Here is a 26,387-nt window from a genome sequence, read left to right as displayed (position 1 = left end):
ACTGGCTATTGGATACGTGGACATGCAAACACATGAAAATTCCCCAGCATCTGGGGATCCAAATTGGTACCATCTGTGTTGATTTATAGTCAGGTAGGAAAAGTGCTTAAATGTGTTTTATGGTTCCTAGATGTCTACCATACAGTTATCTGACATGAAGAAAATGATTAAATAAACGGCAATTCTGTGGTTATCTCTGTGATTTATCTGTGAAAATGCTCTGTTGTTTTAGGTATCGCCTGACCAAAATTGCTGTTGACTCTGCTGCTGGGCCGTATCAGAACTACACCGTGGTTTTCTTGGGGTCAGAGAAGGGAATCATCCTGAAGTTCTTGGCACGTATAGGAAACACTGGTTTCCTAAATGACAGCCTTTTCCTGGAGGAGATCAATGTTTACAATCCTGAAAAGTGTGTATCTGATTCTTTGTACTCATGTGTAGGTGACTTTGACCTTCTGATCTCCCAGAGAATAATTTGTCCCATAGAAACAGAAGTGGTGAGAGAAGCCAAGTTTTTTGAGTAATTTTAAATTGTTTAGGGAGGGGATGTCGGCTTATCAGTCTCTACATTGCAATAAGATTTTTTTATTCAATATGTGTAGAAAATAGCCTATCCTATGCAGCAGCTGATGGATAATTAAAAGTGAAGTGCTGGAAAGGAAGATTAATTTTCTAATCCTATAAAAACCCCTGATTCCTCTCCAAATAACTCAACCAGCAGCAAGCTGCTCTCCAAGGGAAATTTTCCACATTTCAGTCTTCCTCAAATATGCCTAAGCAGGCTTTGATGTCAGCCATAATCATGCAGAAATTTCAGCTTTGAGTGCTGGAGAAGAATAAACATTAAAATGAAAGGCCATCAGAAACTTGTCTGGTGTGCTGTCGCTCTCCAGTTCATAACTAACCCATGCATTTTTAATACTTGCTTGTATGTCTATCAGTATTTTTAGTGGCTATTGTGTGTTCTTTTTCCTTGACTTGTTCAATTCTACCTTTCTTATGGATTTTTGGTGAAAGTTTTTGTGAATTTGTTTTTTGTCCAGCTAGGGGGATAATTAAGGTTTCCCCTGTCTTCCCAGCAGGGCACACTTGTAACCACAACTCACTTTTATCCAAATCAGGTGCAGCTATGATGGCATGGAGGACAAACGGATAATGGGAATGCAGTTTGACAAGCCCAGCAGTGCCCTGTACGTCGCCTTTTCCACCTGTGTCATCAAGGTTCCCCTGGGACGCTGCGAGCGTCACGGCAAATGCAAAAAGTACGTGTTTTGTGGTGGCTCTCAGAGGCCTGTGAAGTGGGGGAGTTGGAGCACTCATGAATGCCACCCTGTGCTCTTCTCTCCCAAGGGCCTGCATAGCATCCAGAGACCCCTACTGCGGATGGGTGAAGGAGAGCGGGCGGTGCACACAGCTGGTCCTTGGCTCCAAGTGAGTAAGGGCTCTGGCTGGATGGGCCATGAAGCTCTGGCAGTGGTGCCAGGCAGTCTTGGGCAAAGCTATTTGAAACATGAGGCTTTTAGAGAGGGAAAAATGTAGGAAGTGTTTGTTTCTACCTTATTTGCATTCACCTCCGAAATGTCTCACAAATTTTTTTGATGTGAACAGTCAGCTGATTGGCAACTGCTGAAAGAGGAGGAAGAAGAAAATGAAAGAGCTGTATTAAAGTCCACGTATTATTGAAAGGAGTGAATTGGATGGATATGTCTGGACCAGCCTACACTGGAGCCATCACAGCTAATTAAAGAGGCAATAGAATCCAAATTAAATTACTGAAGTAATTTGTCCACTGAAAACTAAACCAGTCCTTCTGATTTACTGTGCATTACTAAGAGGAGTAACAGAGCACAGTAAGGGCTTAAAACAGATTTAGAGAAGTGCTGGATCTCCCCTTGCTTAACAGTAGAATTTAATTATTTTATGATAATGAAAGTCTGTGAAGGTTACAGGGAGCAAACCCACTTCAGAGCTCGCATTTCTTGGCCACTTCTGACACACCACGTGACTGCCCACTCTGAGCTATACAGCTGTACTCCCTGATGGTAGTAGTGGAAGTGTAGCACAGACATCACAGAACTTTGACAGCCCTACGTTTGATGCCACTTAACCCTGCTTCTCTACAGGTCCTCAGTATATAATGGACAAGTTACAATCCCTGTGTTTCTGTCTTGTTCTTACTTTGCTGATTTTCCCCATCTGCTGGGAATGCTGTAGCTCTGTCTGTATATGCTTGACTACAAAAGTGTGGGCTGTTTTTATTTGGAATTTGGTAGGATAATGTTAAAATTCACCTGTGTCCATATTGGGTTTTTCATCACTCCAAAAGTGCTTGAGACTTCTTCAACTTCCATGGCAAGTTGTAGGGCACTTCTGTACCTCACTTTCAAAAGCGGCTCCCACTTTCATCAATAGATCCATCGAGACAGAGGCTATGCAGCTTGCAGTGATGAAATCCAAAAGTGAGCAAGGCAGCTCATGTTCTATCCAGTACTTAGGAAGGGGGTCCAAATCAACTGTGAAGGTACCAGGTGAAGTTCTAAGCTAGCCAACAGGAGGCAGAGATGTTAGATACCCTCCTGGTGACAGTGGAGCAGGTGTTTTAAGAACACAGAGTTAGAATGAGTTGTCTGCAAGGGTAATTATGCCTCAAGGGCGGGATCCTAATATAGACAAGGGCTTGAGGCATAATCTTCTTGTATTTGGAAGTTTTCCAAAGTTCTCGTCGTTCACCTTTGACCACACAAGAAACTGGAAGAACAGCTTCAATAGTTATCCAAAATCATGGAGAGAGGCTGGGAGTATAAGTTGAGCACGTCAGCTAGAAAAGTATGTGACTGTTTGTCAATAGAGCCCCCTGAGTTAAAGGGAATACCTTTCTGTGGGATGGACCTTATGCCTTGCAGCCTCATCAGGTTCTGTACCTAAGTGATTGCTGAAAAGCAAGTTTCTTCCTCAAGTACAGTATCTGCCCAATGAGTTGGCTTCCTTCTCACACCAAAGTGCCAGTGCACTCAATCTACTCTGTGCACAGGTTAAGGCTGGGTTACAGTTGCTTGTGATAACATCATATATGTAACAGTTTAAAAAATGCAGGTATTTTCTTCCCTTGGTAATGAGGCATGCAGTGGACTTTTTAAAAGTAATAATACAAAGACAAAGTATCATTAGAAGCCAAGAAATCATTAAGCTATGATGAATAGCTCAAATGTGTATGTTGTGATTTTTCAGCCTTTGTGTGGAATTTCCAAAGAAATAGCCAGTTTCACAGCAGGGATTTATTTCAATTGAGCATGTGATAATTTCTTTCTGGTTATGCCTATGATAGTTGTTATTCATACTGTTTTGTTTCTTTCTATTATTTAGACTGGCATTTGAACAGGACATAGAACGTGGCAATACAGATGGCCTGGGTGACTGCCAAAGTAAGCAAAACTTTTGCCTCTGTTTACCATGTGTCACAGTATCCCTCTGAATGCCTCAAATCACCATTACCTGTCAGGCACTCTTTTGTAGCAACATAGGCCACAACAGGGACAGCATTGTAGCTAATAATGCAGGTTCAAAAGAAAAACTGTTGTTTAAATGTGTTTGAGGAAAATAGCCCAATTTATGTGATTTATATGAACACTGGACTTCAGAGTGGTTGCATAATGAGGAAAGCTCAGTTCTAGATGATATTGATTACAGCAATGGCATAATGAATTGGGGTCATTTTCTTTATTAGCCCTGGTGGTTGGGTTGTTTATGTAAATGTACAGAAGTGGCTTAGTTTCTTGGTGTAGTCTGTGACTTTGACTACATTCCCATGCAGCATAGTGAGACAGTGAAAAATGTCTTCAGTTTTGGATCTGGATTGAGAAATGTCAACTGCTTAGTTTGTGAATCTTAGGGAATTTTACATGCCGTCTGAACAACCTCATGTTATTAAGGGTCAGGTATTATTGGCACTGCCTAAGAAATTTTAATGGTAAACCTTAAGTACTGCCAGCATTAGCTGGAAGCTTAAACAGGGTCTTTAAACATTTACAGTTTTGTACTGAAATGCTTAAAAGTGCATAGTGTGCATTGCATGCAAAGAAACCTTGTATGCTGATTTCTGAGCCTTCAGGAATACCTATATCTGTGTTCAGGACAGCTCTTGTTCCAAACATTCTCACCGAGGTTGGTTTGATTCTGAGCTCCAAATATTATTTAAAAACCTCGTGAAGTCAAGACTCATGTTCCTTTCAGTGTAATTTGCACTGATGCAATAAAACTGAAGAAGCTGAGGAATCATTGTACAGTGAGAGAGTCATTACTTCTGCAATACGGAGAGAAATAACAGAGGGCTAGGCTGTGCCATGGGACATAGTGTGGGCCAGCTGCTCTGGAGAAAGCCAGAGCCTTCTTATGCCTTGTGCATCCTTATTCAAGAGCCATTAATTACTCTGATCACTGTGCTTGAAGGACTACAAGGATTTCAGCCTCTGTCCTAAGATAGGGTAGTATAGACTGTTGCAAAGGTTTTAGAAGGAGGTGTACACATAGGCCTCCCCTCTGTTCCCCTGTAAAATGGGTTAGCACCAAAATCAGGCCAGTTCACAGCTGGTGTATCTTTGCCCTTTTCAGCCAGTTTTGCTCTCCTTGGGTAAATAGGTTATGCAGGAGTGGACTGTACCTGATATCAGTTACAAATAAAAGAGGGGCAGAAAATTATTCAGGAACAGCACACTGTGCTCATGGAGAGAGATCTACTTCTGCACAGAGAGCAACAAATCCCATACCCTACTTAAATCCCTCTTTAGCCCTGAATAATGCATTGAACCTTGACACTGCACAGAGATAGATTTCATTTCCTGCTAACACAACTGATTTTATTGCTTCATGTGATCTTGGGTCACCTGAGTTTTGTCCTCATTGACTTACACTGCTGGCTGCATCCCCTGCAATGCCTTGCCTTAGACTAGGATTTGCAAAGAAACCAGGGAGGACACTGGCCCTCTCGCTTCAATACCTTCTTTACACAGCGGGTCATGAGCACTTTCAAAGACAAACATTGATTTTGGGTGTGTCCAAATAGTAGTTTTGCCTGGGTCCTTAGTGTGCAGACCACATGCTTATAAATATCAGCTGAAACATTAACAGTTTTTAGCAGCAAACTACTTAAAAGAAAAACAAGATAGAAATAATGACTTTTCCCCTGTTATTTGTCTTTCAGATTCCTTCGTAGCCCTGAATGGTAAGGAAGTTCTTAGTTTCAATATTTACTGACAGCAAATCTATTTTGGAGGAATTGCTTTTTACTAAGTTTTTTAAATATTTTCGTACTTTTGTTATATTTAATGTTTCTTCCCAATTTATTTTGTTCATAGACATTTCAACTGCTTCACCTGATCATGAAATGTCTTACTACACAGTGTATGGTCAGTTCATGAGTGTTTTTTTAAATTCTCCCCAAATCCTTGTGTTAGTTAGTAGTTCCTGTACTCAAATAGTTGTTACCCTATTTTACTTGTTTTGTCTTGGTTTTGAGGGCCCGATTCACTAATCACAACTAGGAGTAAGTCACACCTCTTGATTTTCAATCCCTCTTTTCTTGTCTTCTCTCAAAAGTGCCTCCATTGAATTAAAGTCAGATATGGACTATTTTATTGGCATGCCAGCAGACATGATTAAGAGCATGCTTCATCTGAACACTCAAAGAAATACTTGGGTACAGTGATGCCTCTTATCTGTCCACCAGGACAAACAAGATAGTAGCTCACATCCCACTCATGAGCTGTCCAGGCTGGTGCCATTACTGCTACAGCAGCCATTCAGAGACTCCTTTTCCTTTCCCTTAGATGGTTCAGGAAAGCAGAACTATCCCTGGGTTAAAGAAAGATCTCTCATAAGGAAAATTAGCCTTTTACCCATGTGGTTTGAGACTGGATTATGCCTCAGTGCCTGAAGGTTCTTGTCACTTCCAGGGTGAGCCATTTATGTTGTCCATTCAAATTACATAGCTAATTAAATGACCTGAACTGAAGAAGATAATTTCTGCAAGCCTAGAGTAGCAGGTTCCCATCAGGCAGATGTTAATCTGTGCTCATGGTGCTTTCTACCACTTTGTTCTGCATATTTGAAAGTGGATTATGCTGGTTCTTGGAATGAAGAATGTCTTCATGAGGAGTAACCGCAGAATAAACAATCACTTTAAATTCAAACCCAGACATATATTGCAATAGCTTTTCTTATAGACATCCTGAACAAAGACAAGTACTCACAAGCTAAGAGGATGTGTGTTATTGCTGCCAGTGAAGTCAACGGCAAAATTCCATGTGGGGTGTGAGCTTCTTTATGAAGTTGTTTTCAGGCTGTACAAGACTAGCAATTCATTAGAGCTAGATCAAATTCTCCATTCATTTGGCTGAACACAGCAAAAGGTAGGTTAATGTGAAGTTGTGATGAACTTCTAACTGATCCTTTCATCTCATGCCTGCAGACTGTGTACCAATGAATGACCGCTCAGGACAGCAGAGTAAAAATAACTGGAGGCACAGTAATGCTGCTCAATATTTGTAAAAATAAAATCAAATTTCCCCTACTGTTTATTACCAGGAAATGAAAAATGTGCAGGTAAAACTTATTTGAAAGTATGGTAATGAAAACCAGTGAGGGGAATGTACAAAACTGAAGGCAAGTTGAGACTTTCTAACACATGGAAGACTCGCAGTTTCATCTGCATGTGCAGTTTATACTTTCTTTCATTGTGAAATTGCTGTACTTCTAATGCACAGAGCAATAATTAAAGAAGAGTAATAATCAAATCTATACTGCTGAATGTAAAGATATAGAGAGTGGCTTTGGGCATAGTGCTGATGTGACAGAAATGTTCTAGATTTCCTGCTTCTAAGTGAATTGCATAGTCTGCAAAGTTATAGCTGTGGAACTGTGGTTCTGGATCCTACCAGCTAGAATATGAGTAGGTACTTTAGTAAAAAATTATATTTTAATCTGACCAAGAAAGCAGAAAAGTGTTTCAAGTGAACAGCAGAATGAAAAAAAGCTGAAGTCCAGGGGAGTACAGTTAACAAAAGAGAGTACATTTTACTGTTCAGGCATGTCAAGCCCAAAGACAGACTCCATAAATGAACCCAGCTTTTAAAGTAAGACCTTACAGACAGGTGCAACAGAGAAAGGCTGACCCAGGATTAACATGGGTTCCTGTTTATGTCTTGTCTTTTACAGCTTATTTCATTGACCCCTCTCAGGTATATCCTGATAACATGGTCTCTATGCATGTCAGCTCCTCTTTTTACTGGTTTAGTTAAAATATCTATTCTGGTATTTTCACAGTTGGACTTTTTTTTTCCCCTACCACTAGTCACCTCTGTTAATCTTCTACTCAGGGGTGCCAAAATTCTAGTGTGAGGTAGTAAACCAGTCTCAGTAAACATGTTCATGTTTGCCAGCTGTAGTGACTGATCTGAGTAATTTTGTATCTTGAAAAAAACCAAAAAATTATGAATTATCCATTTTGATGTTACTGAGTACAGTTTAATGCAAAGGTAAATAGTATGTCATAATAGATTAAGCCTCAGAACACTGGTACCACAATACAAACTGAGTGAATGATTAGTGGGTTAAATATACCCAAAGTCATCTGAAGCTCCAAAAGAAGTCATAAGGCCTGATTATCTTTATTTATGCCACTATAAATCATCCTCCTTCAACAGATTTACTGCCAGTCTGTCACAGTGTGAAGGAAAGGAGAATCAAGCCCTTAATCTTTGTATTCTTAGCACCGGCCTCCTTCTGAATTTGGCACATGGACTCTCTTCCTAAGGCAGTCTCACATGATCAGTTGAAAACAAGTAAAATGCAAAGTTCAAGTAAAAAGCAGGTGACTCAAGTGACACCCAAGGAGAGGATAGCAGACTGAAGGTCTGGATGCAAAAAGTCAAAGTGAAATTTTGCAGGAGCCACATATTTAAACAAGGAGATTAAGCTAAATCACTCTACGAAAGTTTAGGCAGCTTCAATTACCTTTGGAAACATAAATTCTTAGTGAATTGGGCTCTTATATTACCCCCTAGCCATAGGCCTTTCTCCCTCTATAGTATTGATTTAACTTTCCCTCTAATTGTCTAATTAGGTTGCTATAGCTGTTAATAGGATAGTGTGCAGATATCTTAACCTCTGAGATTCTAATGGCTTGTGCATATTAGACCAACTATCAAATACTGATCGTATTGAATCTCTGTCTTTGTTTTAAACCTGAAAAAAAAACCTCTTTACATTTTACAAGTGCACTTCAGAACAAGCTATAGTTACAGAAGTGCAGCCTTTTTGAATCATTATCTGTGCTCGTAGGCACTAAGTGCGTTTACTCTGTCTCTGTTGCTTGATTACAGCACTCCAAATGAAAAGTTTTTTGCAAATAATGGAAGTACCTAAACCAGATTTTTTAAAAGTGTCTATTTGATTTTTACATGTTTTCTTTAAACAAAGACATTTGTAAAACAGTACGCGTACAGTTATTCAGATAGTTTGTTTTAAAACAAAGGCAGAATTGGTTTTTCGTGTGGTTTTGTACTAATCATTATTAACCCAGAGGTACCGGCAACATCTCAGATGTGATAAAGCCTTGTTAAATTTCAACAAAGCTTATTTGCAAGTCAGAGTGGTAAAAAATGCTGTAATGGGAAAAAACGCCCACTACATGTTGCAAACTACTAAGTGCATTGTAAAGGTTTGATAATGGCTATGTGTGAGAGGGCCAGGACTGGGTTGCCTGCCACTTCAGTCTTTTCTTTGTTTATGAGAGGAACTTAAGTAGCTCATACATTTGTGGTGCCACTCTGCTCAGAGGTGAAATTCACCCAGTGGGACTGGCTGTTCAAGCACTTACAGGACACTGATACTGCCTGCAGGAGCAGCATCACCACCTAGTAGAAAGTGTTTGCAAAATACAGCTCTGACACAACTGGGACAGGCTATTATGGTTTAATCTGCTCCTGCCCTGCTTCTTCAAAATCAAATGGAGGAAAGTTTGTCTTGATTAGCGGTGTAAGCTTGCTTTTCACTGTGTACTAGACTAATACCTTAGTAACAGAGACAATACACCGATTCCTTGCATTTGTGTGGAACCCCTTTCTACCTAGTCACCATCTGGTACACGCTAATACCTTCACAAAGCCTTAGCTTTCCATTACCAGGAAGTTCTCTGTGTATTGGCAATATATGGTTCAAGATTTTTATTTTTTTTCCCCAGAAAATGTGTCCCTTAGGCATATATTTCCTCTAGATTTCTAATTATAAAATGTTTTTTTAACCATACTTATAGCTTTTCCTTAGAATTCCTCCTTTAAGCACACTTAAAAGTGCAAGTGTCTGGGAAGAGATATAGGCATATAAATGCATATCAAACACAAGCATAAAATATGATTGCTACTTGGCAAGATTTTCTTCTCTTTTACCTCCGTATCAAACAATGACTAATTGTTTTCTTATGTTGAATGCAGCATTATGTGTCAGCTAATCAAATACTATACTCATAATTGTTGTTGCTGAACGGGGTATAAACTTGAAGACTGGACCCCATGAATGCTTGCACTGTAGTTTAATCCTTAGGGAAAAGAAAACATGAAAATGCCATAATTTCTATTTTCTAGCCTGTTCTTTGCCCTGTCATTCATCTTGTTCCTTGGAGATCAGCACAGGAGTTGACAAGCATAAAATAGTGTTGGACTGAATGCTTTCAGGATCCAGCATATCCTTGCTTCAAGAGGGCATGTGTTTTCAGTTGCTGGACCTCTACCTGTCCCTTTGGACACAACCAGTCCTGCTGCAGGGCTGCTGTGGAGAAGGCAGCACATTTGGATTGGAGTTCAAATGGAATCTTCTATCTGTGTGTTACCCATGCTCCCAGCCATGTTTGGGCTCATGGAAACCTTTTAAAAGAGGATAACATTTGGCTTCTCTTTTCTATTTGGGCGACATTCGAAACTCTGTCTTAACAAAATACAGTGTTTAATTTGCTGTTTTAAAGAAAGATGGCTGGGAGAAAACACACTTTCCACCACAAGAGGGTAAAAAACAATCGACTGCTCTTGTTAGTATAAAACCTGCAGACTGACATCCAGAGTTAAATTGTGTTAACAATTACCTCTAGTTGAAGGTTGGCTTCACAGTGAGAACCTGTAAATTTCACCAATTTTCCTTTCTAAGCATACAAGTTAAAGGAGTTTGTTGTGGCCATGTCCTATGCAAAACATAGTCCAAAGTGTTCCCATATATAATTCAGTAAATCAAAAGGGCTCCTCAAAAACTTACAGAGGAGCACAGACATTTTTTTACTGTAAAGTCATTAATATTCATATTAATATTAATATTCAACAGGACTTCTTTAAATGATAACAGCATCTTAATGGAAGTTGCAGCATTTTACTGACTTCATCAGGGGTTCAACACCATGAAGCTGGTGAAAGGGCTGGATAAAATGAAGCATGCGGGTGCATCTAAAAGCTTGGGGACACTGGTGGCCAACATTTAGATTTTTGATTGAGTAGAATTGAGGATCTAGGTTCATCATCTCTCTCTAGACATCTAGAGAGAGCTGGGGCTGCAGGGCTTTAGAAGAAATTTAAAACAGCTTGTTTGAGATGCAGCTTTCAAAAGCTTCATGCTAATCCAAGAGCTGTTTAAAACAAACTACAGAAGCACAGGCTCTACCTTCCCAGCTGTGTGCCTTCTCTGTGAGGCTTAAATTTCAGCTCCTTGTGTTGATCTGTCTCTGCCCCAGTGAGTCTCAAATTATTTTTCTGAGCAGTGAAGCAAGATCAAAGAAAGGAGCAGGGAGAGGGTCCCTATTACGGCAGCCTGCAGCCTGTAGAGGGTCCCTACTACTGCAGCCTGGTGGTTGGACTCCACTTCAAGTGAGATTTACCTAAGGAGGGAAAATTAATTTGCCAGGCTGTTCAAAAGGGGACAGAAGAAAGGAGGGCTATTGTCAGTCTGTCTAGCATTATCTGATGGAAAACGTTATATTCCATTCTGTCTGTGAATAATCCAATTCTGTTAGTTTGTGTTTGAGCATGTGTCAAAAATCCTTTTAGTAATGGGCTCTTTATGAAAAGTAGGTAAGGGGATATAGTTAATCCACATCAAATTAAAGGAGGCCCAGAACTCCTTGAGTCCTGATGAAAATAACTCACTTTTTCACATGTGCCAAAAGTCAACTTTCAGAATGGTTTTGAGGTCAAAATGTCGTGGTGTGGATGGCATTTGGTGCCCCCTCCCCAAAGCACCCAAGCATCTGGAAAGTCCATTTCCAGACTGGAAGCTGTCTTTCAGAGACAGTAAAGCATCTTGAGCATTTTAGATGCTGATGTACTTTCCAGATTCAGCTGCAAAGAGTGTATGAGTCTACAAGCATGCCGCTGTCCCATCCAACCACCTTCCAAATTGTGCTGAATTTCCAGTGGGGCAAGTTCTGCAAATGTGCTGTTTGTTGGGGTGTATAAGATATGCGAGAAGTAGATCAGTCTTGTTCAGGGCAACAGTAACAATGTCTAGAGCATTTGTAATGGAAAAAGGCATGTGAGACCTCAGTGTCAGCTGCTGCTGGAGTCGCGGGCTCTTGGGCAGATCCATGCAGTGAGGCAGTGTCTGCACAGTCATTCTGAGCAGAAATGGTGTTCAGTCTTGTGCTTATTTCAGAGCCATTTTGGACCATCAGCTCAGACAGGACCAATAGAGATGGTGCAGGCCTGTGCACGCAGCTAGCTTGGGACATTTCCCATCTGGAGAGGAATTCTGCAGTGTGAGCACACTGGTGTTAGGCAGTTCTTCATCCCCCTGGGGGCATGAGGTAGAGTGCCTCATGATGTCACTATTTTGTAGTTCTTCTGGCATTCCCATTAAGTTTCAGCCATTTTGGACATTGTTCTGTTTTAAATTGTTTGGTTTTTTTTTTGTTGTTTTTTTTTTTTTTTTTTTTTTTTTTTTTTTTTTTTGCTTTTTGGCTAAGCCAGTATCAGACAGCATGGGCTGACACTTCAGGTTCAGTCAGGCATGTGTCCTGAACCCAGTCAAAGGATGCTTGACTCAGATGCAGTGTGCTTACCCTCTTTCATATGCATTTAACTCTGTTGAGAAGCACAGAACTGCCAGCTCAGTGGCAGCACCTTTTAGCACCCTGATCTGGAAGGTTCAAATCCTCTCTTCTTTTGGAGTCATGTTTTGAAGGACTTTTGAAACATTGCTCGTCTTGAAGACAAGACGTTCACCCGTCACAGAAGCAAAGCAGTGCGTATATCCCTGAGCATGGGGAGGTGGCGTGGTAAGTAACTAATGAGACTTGTCTTTCCTACCTGTATTTATAATGTGAACAGGACACTCCAGTTCCCTAGTCCCAAGCACCACCACTTCTGACTCTCGCGCTCGACAGGGTTATGATGCTAGGGGACGCATGCTGAATTGGAAGGATCCGCTTGGTTCATCTGAAAATACAAATCCATATGTGGCAGTTTCATCCCATAATCATCAAGACAAGAAGGGTAAGGCCTTGGAAATGACATCCTGTGGTGAGGAGGGAGGGGGAGGAGGACTAAAGTGTAACTGCTTCCAGCTGGCTCAGAGTAAGATGTAGTGAAACTCCTGTGCTATAATTAAAAGCTTATCATAAAGTCTGAAACTAAATAGCGAGTCTTAGACTCAGTCCTAGATAATTCACTGCCTGAGAAAACCACACAAAACAAACAGAAGTGTATGCCTTTATAGACAGTTTTGTGCACGTGTATGGGAAGGAGGGAAATGGGTGATTTAACTCTCTAAATTTGATCTGCCCTGTTCTCTGGCAAAACAAGATCCATGGCTTTGTATTGTTCTTAGGGATGCATTTTTATATTGCCTTTCTCTGAATTCTCAAGGCAGCACAACAGTTCTCAGCAAATTCCACATTATTTCCATCTCTCAACAACCACAGAATCATAGAATCATGAAGTGCTTTGATTCGGAAGAGACCTTAAAAGATTAACTTGTTCCAACCTCCCCTGCCATGACCAGGAATACTTTTCACTTGACCAGGTTGTTCCAAGCCCCATTCAACCTGGCCTTGAACAGTTTCAGGAATGGGCCATCAACAACTTCTCTGGGCAACCTTGTTGCAGTGCTTCACTACCCACCTTCAGAGTAAAGAATTTCTTCCTCATATCTAATTTAAACCTTTCACCTTTCAGTTTGAAGCCGTTTGCCTCATCCTATCACTAGATGCGCTTGTAAAATATCCCTGTCCAGCTCTTATATATCCCCCTCTAGGTACTGGAAGGCTCCTATAACGTCTTCCCAGAACCTTCTCTTCCTCATCCTGAACAACCCCAGCTCTCTCAACCTGTCTTCATAAAAGCAGTTCTCCAGCCCTCTGATCATCTTTGTGGCCCTGTCTTTACTGTGCTGGGGACACCAGAGCTGGACACAGCATTCCAGGTGGGGTCTCACATGAGCAGAGCAGAGGGGCAAAATCCTCTTCCTTGCCCTGCTGGCCACGCTGCTTTGGATGCAGCCCAGCATACATTTGGCTTTCTGAGCTATGAGTTGTCCTGATTCAAGTACTTTGCACTTGGCCTTGTTAAACCTCCAGGTTCCCATCGGCCTACTTCTCAATCTTGTTCAAGTCCCTCTGGATGACATCCTGTGCTTCACATGCATCAGTCACACAACACAGCTTGATGTCATCTGCAAACTTGCTGAAGGTTCCCTCAATTCCACTATGTCATTGATGAAGACATTGGTCCCAAAACTGATTCCTGAAGGACATCCCTTGTCACTGATCTCCATTCAGGCCTCAAGCCATTGACCACTCTCCTCTGAATAAGGCTGTCCAGTGAATTCCTTATCCCTTAAATTGTCCACCCATCAAGTCCATCTCTCTCCAACTTAGAGAGAAAGATGTTGTGGGGGACCATGTCAAAGGCCTTACAAAAGTCCAGATAAATGACATATGTACCTCTTTCCTTGTCCATTGATGGAGTCTTTCCATCAGGTTGTTCAGGCAGCACTTTCCCTTGCTATAGCCATGCTGGCTATCTCAAACACCTCCCTATCCTCCCTGTGCCTCAGCAGAGCTTCTAGGAAGATCTGTTCCATGATCTTCCTAGGCACAGACATAATGAAACTGACAAGTTGATAGTTCCCAGGGTCTTTCTTTCTACCCTTTTTAAAGATGGGTAAAATATCTTCATTTTTTCAGTCACCTGACTGTCACACTTTTCAAATATCATGGATAGTGTCTTGGTAATGAAATCAGCTAATTCCTGGGACTCTGGGATATATTTCATAACATTCCATAGACTAAGGTATGTTTAGGTTCTTCAAGTGATCCTAAACCTGATTTTCTCTTACAGTGGGAGGGGTTTTGCTCCCCCAGGCCCTATCTTGTGGACCAAACACTCGAGAGGTGTGGGAAGAGAGGTTGCAAGAGAAGACTGAGGCAAAATTGTTGCTGTGTGCCTTGGCCTTCTCCTCATGCCAGCCTTATTTACCAGATGAAGCACATCTTCTTCAACCTTCTTTTTCCAGCTGACATACCTGTAGAAGTGCTTCTTGTTATTCTTGGCATCCCTTGTCTAGTTCAGCTCCAACACACCTTGACCTTCCCAACCCCATCTATACACAACCAGGCTGTGTTCCTATACTCTTTCCATGATACCTGTACCTTCTTCCACTACCCGGGCATTTCATTTTTGCCCTTTAGTTCAGCTAGGAGGTCTCAATGCAGCCATCAGGTCTCTTGTCTTTCTTGTCCAATTTCTTTTACCTGGGTTTTGCTAGCTCTTCCCTCTTGGGAGATATCCTTAAAGATCTGCCAGCTCTGTTCTGCTCCCTTGTCCTTGAGGGCGGTTTCCCAGGGGGTCCTACTGACCTCCTTGAAGAGCTGAAAGTTTGCTCTTCTAAAATGCATGGTCCTGGCTTTACTCTTTGCCTGACCCATATACCTGAGGATTGTGGACTCCACCAGTGCATGATCACTGCAGCCCAGGCTGCTGCCACTCATGACATCACCATCTGCTTGAGCTGGTGACCATCAGGTCCAGTATCCCAATACAGGTAAGGAAAGCCTGTTCTAGTTTAACCACTGAAGTAAAACTGGGAATAGTCCTAGTCACTGGGTCTCAGTCCCACTGTCTTCAGTGAGACCTGAGCGGAAAATACCTTTTAGAGTGTGGCCATTAGTGTACATTAAATGATGCATAAATGACCGCTCATGGAGAGGTTTTATGTCTTTTTTTCACGCACCAAAAGGTTGGGATTTATGTGTCATTTCACAGTGCTCAAGCAGTGAAATATATTAGGGGTCTAATACAAATCCTGTCCTTTGGCCTCCACTCTCCCTTTGCCACACATATAGAGAATTAGGCAGAGAATTGCCAAAATTTGCTGCTTGAACATAGAGAAAAACATTTTCTCCTGTGTAGAGATGGTGGTGCCCCTCATTGCATCTTGACCTTCATCATTCTTTCAGCTCCTTTTAATCTGTATCACAGAGACTTTAAAATGGCTCCTTTTGAACAGGGGAGTTAGGTTCAAATATCTCCACTGCCTAGAGAGATCTGAATCCTTGTTATTCATCTCCAGGGTGTTCTTAGATCTCTTCTTTCAATCTCTGTTCTGTTGAAGATGTTCTTCTCTGTGTAGACTAATTAAGTACTCAGTGTGTCAGAAGGAAGATGAGTATGAGCAAAACTCACTTGCTAAGTGGTTAGGGCACTCACCAGGGGCAGGAACATACAAGTTCAGTTCTTTCTGCTATGAAAATTTGATAAAAAAACACTTAAAATATTAATTGAAATGTGGATTCCAGTCTCTATTGTGCATGCATTTCATATAAAAAACTCATTAACAAAAGCATCAGCTGTTCCTAGAGAAGCTACTGGCATGCCAGACCTGATGCATTGCATTGTTTGCCCAAACTAGTAGGTTACTAGTTTCCCCTATTCTTTCCCCTCCATCTGACCCACTGAATCTTGAATTCTCTGCATTAGTTGTGGAGGCTTTCAGCAAGGAGTGATGAGCACATTAACATCACACAACAGTCTTCAGCAGAGCTACATGAACAGCTGCTGGTGGTCTGGACCCAGACTGTGACCTCAGTTCTTGTTATTCATAACAGCCCCAGATACATGATGCCTCCCATAGTCCAGGGATATCCAGGGTTTCTCACTGAACTCCTCAGCACTGACCTCAAAGAGCCTTGACAGTTCCTTACCATAAAGGCAATAGGCATCACCTGGCTGGCCCAGCAGAGACAAAACCTGAAGCACTTTTCCAGATGAGGATGTCAGTCAAATTAGGCAGAAGATACAGCAAAAATCCTTGAGATACCATGGAAAATATTAATCTAGTCACCTTGGCTTTTAGGCTTGTTGGCAGGAAATTGAATATGAAGATTTAAATTCCCACAGGCAGAGGATGTAAACTTGTCCCCCACCTCCCAGCTAATTAGCTCTTCCCACAGAAAAAGGAAAAAACTAGCCCTCTTTGAACAATTTATTTGTACAGCTTATCCTGTAGACATTCTGGGAAAACAGCTGCAAAATATAAATGAAAAAAGTGAATTTCTAGAACCTGATCAGTCTTACCTGTGTGTTAAGCACAGAACCTCTTTGCATTGTGCAGACCTGGGGGCTGCTGTGCCTTAGCAGAGGAAGAATTTCAGGTGGCTGCAATACTCAAACTCAAAACCATAATTTCAGGTGCAAGGGAGTGACCATACTGAAGATGAAACTTCACACTCCTAATTCCAGTTTAAGCTCAGTTTGAGATATCATTTTTTTAATTTCTCATCCCTTGCTCTTCAATTGTAGAAAGGCAATTGAGCAAAAGGGGTATTACTTGCATAGCAGAGGGAAGGCAGATAGACCTGCATGCCTTCCTTAAGATGGCATGTGATTTACCTAGCACTCCTCTTTCTTCTCAGCAATGTCAATGATAATGCTGACAGCCAAAAAATGAGGATCTTTTTTTTCTTTGTCCAACCTGTTGGTAACACCTGTTATACAAAATACTTCAGGCAAGAGGACATTTCTTAGAAAATCCAGTGTTCCCACTTCTGAAAATAAGTGGTATTTTTCTCTTGTCCACCGAGGGAGGGAGGGAGGGAGGGAGGAAGGCAGGAAGGAAGGCAGGAAGGAAGGCAGGAAGGCAGGAAGGCAGGAAGGAAGGAAGGAAGGAAGGAAGGAAGGAAGGAAGGAATCCTTGAACACAACTCCTCTGCTGTTTCCAGACAAGGGAGTGGTGTCAGAAACCACCAAAATTGGAAGATCTGCCCCTTTATGTGCACAGAGGAATGCAGAGATGTGCATGCATTCTAATAGCGCTGTTTGTTATGCGTGGGTCCCCGCTTCACAATCTTCTGAAAAGCAATGCTTAATAGATGGAAAGCTAGCTTTTAAAATCATCTTGTATGCCACTAGCAGCTTTCAGAAGAGCATGCAGTGAAAATATTAATAAATGTATAGCTGTTGGATTCTAATAATTTTCACTTCAATTCACTGACTGATGAAGTGGCTTACATTCAATACTTTCCTCCCCAGGGAGTGATGGTTACCAAAGAGCCTTATAAGCACTTGACAGGGTCATTTAAATATTATACATTCTTTGGTGCCTAATTATGAATATTGACAAAGCTGGAAGCAGTCTACACCCATCCAAACAATGGTGGCAGAGATGACCGCATGGTTGTTTACCATTACCATCCACTTGTGTATTGTCACTCTTTGCCTTGCCCAGTCAGAGCCGTTTGGCTCCAAAATTCTATTGAGTTGTTGTTTCAAAAGGGCAAAGGAAAGAGTTCTGACCCAAAATTAAATCAAGAAATGTTACACTTAGAGTCTTTTTATCAAGATTTTTTTTCCACTTTTGCTGTGATTTCTTTTGCTTTCACACATTCACAAAGAAAATTTTATTTTTTTAATATTTCCTCCTTGTTTTGCAAGGTGCTTTGTGTTTTCCTTCATTGATTGTGTCTATTCCTTTGATCAGTGTTTTCTTTCTTTTTCTGTGCTCACAAATAGCTCCTTAGTGATTGTATTAATTGTATAGAATCCATTTGCTGTTTTCTTTACTGTAACACAGTTGCTTTGATGATGTCACATCCATCCATATGCTTCACTCTTAATTCAGTGCAGGCATCTTGGGGAGATCTGTGGGGGTGTGAAGACGGGGTTCTTAAAAAGAGTTGACTCATGGGAATGTGACATTTGTGTGCCACAGCTTTAGTAGCTAAATATACTCTAGGACTGTTGTTTCTCAGCTATATCACATTTCTTGCCAAGATGAAAATGTGTAGTGCAACCCATAGAGTGGGAATTGTGCACTGCCATCCCATTGGCATTTTCATTTTCGCAATTAAGGAATCTGCCCTTTGTATTGCAGGGAAAAAAAGAAAAAACACAAAAACCAAAAACCAAAACCAAACCAAAACAAAACAAAAACCCCCTAAAACACAAAAGCAAAAACAACCCAAAAAAACCCCAAACAAACAAACCCCGAAAAACAACCCTCTGATTGGGCAAATTACAACCCTCTTTCTTATTCTCCTCCCATCTCCCCAGAAAACTAAATCAAACCAAACCGAAAAAAACCCAAAAGAACAGCTCATGTTCTAGAGTATGTTTATGTTTTGTTTTCTTTCTTGCTGTGTTTTACTGTTAATTTAATTGTGTGTTTCTCACCTTTGTTGAAACAGTTTCCCTAACCTTACTGCCTAACCTTCCCCCCTGCTGCCATTGTACTTGGTGTTCCTCCCTCCACAGTGGGAGTCATGCAGCTCCTCCTGTGGAGCACTCCAAGGCTTTACCCTCCACATCCCAGTAGTGCCGTAGTGCTGCATCCCTCTGTAGTCATCCTACTAATGAAGGGGGGAGTAGAGATGTACAGCTCCTTGACCGGCCTCCACGAAGATAGCAAAGTGATTTTCTTCAAGAGTAGCTGGGCCTGTCCCTCACTACCCTGCTGCCCTTCCCTGCTGCCTCCTGTCCTTCCTGCCTCTGTTCAGAAATGCCTCATGCTCTTCTAGTACTGGTTTCGTTAGTGCAAACGTAGCCAGCAGCTCAGTTTTCTCACTTATTCCCTAATTGCCTGAAATCTGTGACTTTTAATCACTGTTTTGATAAATTAGTTGAAAATTCAGGTTATGATTTTGTGGTTTTGCTACAGCTTCTTCACAGCATTTATGTGGAAGTGGCTGAGCTGGGCAGTGAACAACAAAAGTGTAGTGGTTAGCAGTCTTTAATGTTTGTATTCTTACTTGGCTCAGCACTCCTTAGGTGAAAATTGTGAGGTGGTATCTCCTTTCCTTAGCAAGGCTTTTGTTGATATCCATGTAACAAAGGTAAAAAGCTGATGAGAAGTGGGATGTGATGAACAGAGTTTACAGAGTTAAGAGTTACTGGTTTATTTAGATATCAAGAGTGCTCCTTTAGAGATAGTTTCTGGTAGCACCTATTATTTTATGGATTATAAAATCTATATTATTATTTTTAATAGCTGCAGCTCCTCCCCAGGTACGTCATTAGCAATAGTCAACTCCTCTATTTGGAGAGAGCTGTGTTCCTGGGGAGCCCAAGAGCTGTTCCTTTCAAAGCCTGCCTCCAGAAGATATTTCATATTGCACACAAGTGGCAGTGTTACTAAATTTTACTGTGATTATCACTGCTTGAACCATTTGCCAAGCGCTGACAATGCTTGTCTCTGGAGAGTCTGCAAATGTTCAAGCAGATTCTGCTGCAGTGAGACAAAATTATAAGAAACTTCAGGTACAGTAGTGATAAAGGTGTAAAATATAAGTAAAGATGTAAAGATGTAATTGTAAAGTGCTGATATAACAAGATACTTTACAAGTATGAATGGGGAAAAAAAGATCTGTGTCAAAACAAAGCTTCAGACTTTATTTTTTGTGTAAATTGAACAATTACTATTCATCACAGGAGAGCTGAGTTTTGCAACAAGAAGTACATCTGCAGAGTATGTTTTTACATTAAAAAATTGCTATATGCTAATATGTGCAAGGATTTAAAAGATTCAAAGCAGTTTCTGTATCAGAGAAAACGGGACTGTTGTGTTGTTGGCATTATGTAATAGATCAGATGAGGAAATGAGGCATTAAACTGGGACAAAAATTGTCAAAACTTAGGTTTTGAGTCAGTGTTTGCAGGTCTGAGTGGAAGGGCTTGGACTTTCAATGTCTCAAGGTGAAGCAGATATTCAGTATTTCATCAGTATCATCGTCCTGACACTGTCAGAAGAAACTGATTGATCCTAAAATAAGTGTAAGGCTAGTGGGAGGAGTTGCACCATAGGTAGTTCTGCCTGGGTGGGATTGGGAACAGATGTATTCACCCAAAGCATGTGCATCTGGGGGGAAACTATGCAAACACAGCTATTCTTTCCCATATCTCAAACCACTGTATGCACAAACATAAAACAATTACAAATACTTTGCAGATCACTAAGTTTCAAGTGCTGAGGAAACAATGAAGATTGAATCAGACCAGAACCTTCCTTTACTGTACTTCTAAGTCTTCTGCTCAGAGTCTAGTCAAAGAATGTGGTGAGAAAGGGAGTAGAGAATTTGCTCTATCTATGATTCTGAGCATGTGGCTGAGATTTGTGGTGAGAGGTGTGGTTACTCTGAGCTGTAGAGGTTCACAAAGTTATTTTACCTAGACAAGATGATACAAGGTTTAGTCCATTTAAACTGGTACAGAGCCACATCTAGATAAAACGTACTGACTTTTCTCAGTAGGATGAAAACAGAGGTTGGTTGGATGAGTCTGTGCTAAACAAAGTATAGATTTTTTTTTCTGAAATGTTTTTAAGTAAATTAGCATCAGCTCACTGTAAACATCCCTATTTCCAGAGGGAGGCCTTTTTTATATACCAGTTGCTTGGGTGAAGTTAAATAAATATATACATATATACATATATATATACATATATATGTAGAGAGAGAGAGATATAGATATAGATATAGAGATATATATAGATATATATATTAGAAAAACCAACCAACTCTATATTTGCCTAAAATACCTCTAATGAGCAACTTGACCAGGAACTGGATGTCTCATAAACTAATGCCAGCATACCTACTGTGGAGCACTGCTTCAGCACTGTTTCAGATAAACACCTGAAAGCCATTGTTAGCAATTGAATGGGACCAAATTTCCCAGTATAGTTTTAAGTGGCCAGATACCTGAGTAACTAGACCAGGCTAATAACTCACAAACATGCCAGAAGATTGATGATCTCACCACACTGGAATCGCTGGTATCCTGTGACAAGCACCAGGAGGGCTGTGCAGTCAGGATTAAGGGAACACACCAGACTTGTCCAGAGAAATGACACTGATCCTTCTACTCTTCTGTCTTGCATGTATGAGCTGTCTGCTCCCACAGCTAGAGACAGCTAAGCATCTCAGATTACATCCTCAAGTTCAAACAGTGACAGTAGTAAAGTAGATGCTAATTAATAAAATGGAGGTTTTATATAAAATTCATGAAAGAAGAATGCTGGAAGGATGTTTGTGACAGCAGACTTTTTTCAGACCTGTTTTTATAATGTTTTAGTAAGTTTTTCTGAGAACAAGAGTGAAGAGACAGAGCAGAGACAAGGCATTCAGAAAAGCCAATTTTAGTCAAACACAGGGTTATAATATAGTATGGGGCAGTGATTAGTGTGCTTTCTCTGTGACTAAGTCTGCATTTCAAACCTTATGTAAAGAAAGCTCCAGGTCATTTAGTCACAGATTTTCTATAGTAGCCATCTGAAAGTGTAAGGAAAGGAACAGATTTAACTGCAAAAAACAGGCAAGGATGAGGAAATCAAGATAATGGTGGGGTATATTCCAGCACACAACAACTGCCTGTGCCACACTTAAAAAATGCCTATACTTTAGCACTGACTCTCAACATTTTCAAAACTCAAAACATTTCTGCATTTCGCTAACAGCACAGATTTCAGATTTAACAAGCAGAACTGGAAACATTGAGTGGCAAGATTAGAAGCAAGTAACGGAAAACACAATTACAACATCGGTACCAGAAGAGGTTGTATTGATGTACAATCCCTCAATATGAAAACAGAGCTTCTCTGCTCCCACATTAGTAGATCCTACAAATAAAAGAATGATGAAGTTTAAAATAGATATTGTCAAATGTGTCTTCTGGAAACAGCAGGTATCCTTGACCCGTAATTTTCCACCTGCATAGATTTCAAGTCAGGCTATCCATTACCAGGCTGCAATGAACTGTAGAGGCTTGTCTTACTAGAAGAGGGAAAAACTGTCATTGCCCCAGGACGCTGATGTGCTTTTTCAATAAAAGAGGCCATGTCTAATTTGTCAAGGCAGCTGCTCAGGGTTAAGGGCACTAGAGCTACTGTGTGATGGACCAGATCTCCAGCTGCACTCATCCTCTGTCACCCGGTCAGGATCACTCAGTGGAGGAGCACAGACTGCCTCGTGCTCTGGTTTGACTTTTGTAGTACTGACATATTTATCAAGAGCTGGGAATTTGCTGTAGGGTGCGCTTGCTCCACAGAGCCACTACTCTATCTAGAAATAGCAAGGCATAATTGGTGGACAGGATGTTGAGTAGTACTCAGTTGCACTTTTGTGATGTTTATTTTGATTATAAGGAGATGTTGTGCCATGTAAAGATGCTGAATTGGGAGGACAGTCTAGCCCTTTAAACAATAGATTTCTGAAACTGCTTTGAAATTCAAAGGGATTTAATAGTAGAAGATCTAGTAGCTGAAAGACATTTAAAGCACCTTTTAGTTTTGTTAATGCCAGTGTACAATTAAAATGTCAAAATGCTGTTTAAGTTATTTAACATTTATTATTTGAATAATTAATTTTTCTCATATAGGATGTGCCTAGTTTCAATGACTGTATTAATTAATAGTTCAGATGTGATGTAGTAATTTTACAGTGATCTAAACAATGACAGTCCTGGTTCAGAGCACTTTTAGTATGGTCTGTAAACCATCAACTGTCTAATTACCTGCCCCGTAAAAAACACCACCTACATTTTTCTCATATGCATTTATTTTTAGTTAATGGTTATCAGCACCTCTTTAATTATATAGGAAGGATCCCAAATAACTTTTCCATTTTTGTTTGTTTTCTTTGACTGTAAAAAAGGCACACTTAATTCTTTGTGTCAGCATGGGCTGGTGCTTACTGATCAACAGCATGTAGTTAATTAAAAAATGAAAAACCTGGAGAGGGCATAATTTAGGTTTTGCAATCTCAGTTTTATTGAACATTAAATACAGATAACAAATGTCATTGTATTTGGAAAGCAGCAGTTCCTCTGAATTTCCTTCATTTAGTTGGGTGTTTAGGCAGGTGTTTTTTCAAATCCTGTAATAGTCATTTAGTGAGGCACTGTAGTCTCTGCTATCCAGTTACCATTGCTACTACTTTTGCTAGACTTTATTCATGTATTCTAAGTTTGTGCCAGTGGCTGAGAGAGAGGATAGGGAACGGATATGTTGTTATTCTTGTGTTAAAAAAATGTCTCTTAAGGGCATTTTTTGAGAACTTTTGAAGCAGATAGTGCAAATTTACCATTGTATCAAAAATATGCATCCTAACATCCCTGTGAGGGAAAAGAAAAACAGTTTTGCTGACAAAGCTGTATTTTTTTAAAAATCTCAGTCCCTCATGCCCGGAAGAGACTTAACACGGTTAGGCAACTAAATACACAAACAACTCTGTGTACGTTGAACACTGGTGTTCTTAAACCACCTGCTGATAGTCTGATAGCTCTCCCTGCCCCAGCAGAGCAGAATAAGTCAAGGTCCCTGCTCAAGTAGATTTTAACACCTCCATTGACATTAGAAGGGCTTAGGGCAGTTTATAGAGTAGTTGCTCAGGAAGCATTAAGAAGAATTTCTGGCACAGCTAAACAATACAGTAAACATTTGGAAATGGCTAACAACGTATTCATCACCAACTTTGTGTTGGCCAGGATATTAAACTGTTGTTCTTCTATCAGCAACCAAAGATTGCTTATCTTCTGTGAAATAAAATCTCAGCTGAATGGGTAACAATAGCATTGGCACAACTGGGCATAAACTAGACAGTTCTTTCATATACCCATCAAGGATTTTTTCATTGGAAAATAACACCAGCTGCATGTCGTCAATAATATGCCATCTTGTTCATGTTCCATCCCATCTTATTCATAATTGTGTTAGAAAATAAAAGACCAGCTGTTATATTAAAAAAAGGACATTAGGGGAAAAGCAGGCACATTTTTGGAGTTCTACAAAGCTACTGGTATACACCATCATGTCCCTGTAGAAAGAAGCAGAGGGGTTTTTGAAGAGCCTGAAAGATCTGCAGTTGCTGAACACAAACATTACTGCACAGACAGGGAATTTAAGCATGTGCAGAAACACGACAAAAGCCCTCATTAAAATAATTCAAAAAGTCTTTTAAGAAGCACGTACATTCTACATGTTTTCTTACTCTTTGAATCAGTAAATTTTTATTCTTAAATAAATACTGAGTTCCTGTTTGCAAGCAAGCAGGGTGAGTGCAACAGAAACCACAGTGTTGGGCAGACACTGGGTACCACTGGTTTTTAAGGATGCTCACAGAAGTGGCCGTATCAAGTGGTGCAGAAAAGATGCAATTCTCCATGTGTGTTCATTGCTGAATGAGTCCCAGTCAGATCCTCTCAAAGGAGGTCACAGTGCAGTAGTTTCCTTTGTCCCTTCTTCTGCCTGCTGTCCACACTGAACCTCCTGCATTCAGCACAGCCTGTGCAGAGGTTTGTGTAATCATGGCTCATAACAAGGAACATAAAGAGCACTGCTCTTTTTTTGCAGATAGCATTCAGCTTTATTTCTACAAAACAGGAGTCTCCACTCAGTGTCTTAAAGAAGCCTTACAGTTTTGCAGCACTTTATATGTTTTTTTGTCTAAATATGACCAGCAACGGGCAATGTTCTGAGGCAGTCATCCAGTAAGACCAATTGCTTTTGTGTACACAGGGTTTTTTTCATATATCAGTGTTCACACTCATTGAACTAAATCACTAATATCAAATCAGCAGCTACTTCCATATACCCAGCATCAAGACCTGGAAAGACAATACAGTTTATCTCTACTTGCTCATGGCAAGACAACTTGCTAACATCAGCAGTGCTTCCCTGAAAGATTAGATCTTACCTACATTGTGTTATATGTCACTGAGTGGAAAGAGATTGTGATAAAAATTGATAAGGTTTCAATGGTAGGAAAATAAATTAGCCTTTAACCTTTTATATGGAAGTTTGTGTATCTGCAGATCAGTAAACGTCTTGAGAGGTAGTCTAAAAATGTGAAAAAGCTAGTCATGTTCCTTACTGCAGGAGCTACCTTCATGTTGACTAACTAGCTATGTAAGCTCCCTGGTTTTCCTGCAGCACTGGAAAATCCTGCGTTAAAGCAAGGGCATGAGCAGGAACTGGACAAGTGACTACAGTAAATCCAGAAAAGTGAAATTTTACCCAGTAGCAGAACTGATTGCAAGGCTGGGGAAGCTGTTATTTGCAGCAACACTGCTGCTTGTGAGATGTTTGGTAAAGCAGACAGGCATGTCTTCCTGACCTGCTGCTGGACAATCGAGAGGGTGTCTTCATGAGATTTGAAGGTATGTTGAAGAGAACACCTGGTTGCCCACACTACTCTGGTTATTTTACTGCTGGACTGAGGACAGCTTTGCTGCAGCTAGGGCAGGTACCTACTTGCCAGCATATGTCCTCTGAGATGAAGCTACAGGTTCCCCTCATCCAGGGAAGCAGACTGGCCATAGTAATTACTGAGAATTTTAAAAATTTGCACAGGAAATATTAATGAAGTTATGGCAACAAGGTATAAATGTACACACAGCCTCTGCAAGGTAGGGAAGTGCTAAAAAGAATTAGGTTTGAAAAAAAAGGAGAGAATTATAAGACAGAAAAATGCATGTAAGAAGGTACCACTGGCAATAGAAAATTAAGTGAGACCATAGCAGCATCTGGGCACAAAGTCCATAAGGGAAATGCTGTCTTTTACCTTCAGGATATGGCTGGAGTAACTATGTTTGCTTTACTGGATGTACTATGGATGTGAATTAATGTAACAGAGGAAAGAAAGGTTCTGATATTTATACTTGAAGAGTCGTGAGATATTGAAGAAGAACTAGCAGTAAAATTGGTCTTGCTGAGTGTAAAAGCCTGTGTTTCAAACTCATCACAATCCCTCAGTCACTTAATGTGTTCAAAGGTGGGTGAGGCAATGGTACTGCAATACAAAGGGAAATGGTAAATCTAATATCAGACATGATAATATTTTTTTGCATTAGTATTTTTGCATTTACTATTTTCAT

General features: G+C 40.5%; 1 protein-coding gene across 4 annotated transcripts in view; it reads left to right on the top strand.

The window, feature by feature from the left end:
• The window catches only part of SEMA6A (semaphorin 6A), a 122,558-nt gene that overhangs the window by 81,230 nt on the left and 14,941 nt on the right, over positions 1-26,387 (top strand). Inside the window, exons 13-19 of one of the 4 annotated variants that reach the window (XM_066181353.1) lie at positions 233-409; positions 1,122-1,262; positions 1,351-1,431; positions 3,364-3,422; positions 5,198-5,218; positions 5,352-5,402; positions 12,357-12,521. In XM_066181353.1, coding sequence (XP_066037450.1) covers positions 233-409; positions 1,122-1,262; positions 1,351-1,431; positions 3,364-3,422; positions 5,198-5,218; positions 5,352-5,402; positions 12,357-12,521 — 695 coding nt within the window. The remainder of the gene's footprint in view (positions 1-232; positions 410-1,121; positions 1,263-1,350; positions 1,432-3,363; positions 3,423-5,197; positions 5,219-5,351; positions 5,403-12,356; positions 12,522-26,387) is intronic. The other 3 variants (XM_066181354.1, XM_066181355.1, XM_066181356.1) reach the window with 3 other exon arrangements.

This window comes from Chamaea fasciata, unplaced genomic scaffold (genome assembly GCF_029207755.1).
Source record: "Chamaea fasciata isolate MVZ Bird 193981 ecotype frontalis unplaced genomic scaffold, bChaFas1.0.hap1 SCAF_4, whole genome shotgun sequence".
NCBI classification, from domain to species: domain Eukaryota; kingdom Metazoa; phylum Chordata; class Aves; order Passeriformes; family Sylviidae; genus Chamaea; species Chamaea fasciata.
This window is presented reverse-complemented; position numbering and strand designations above follow the sequence as displayed.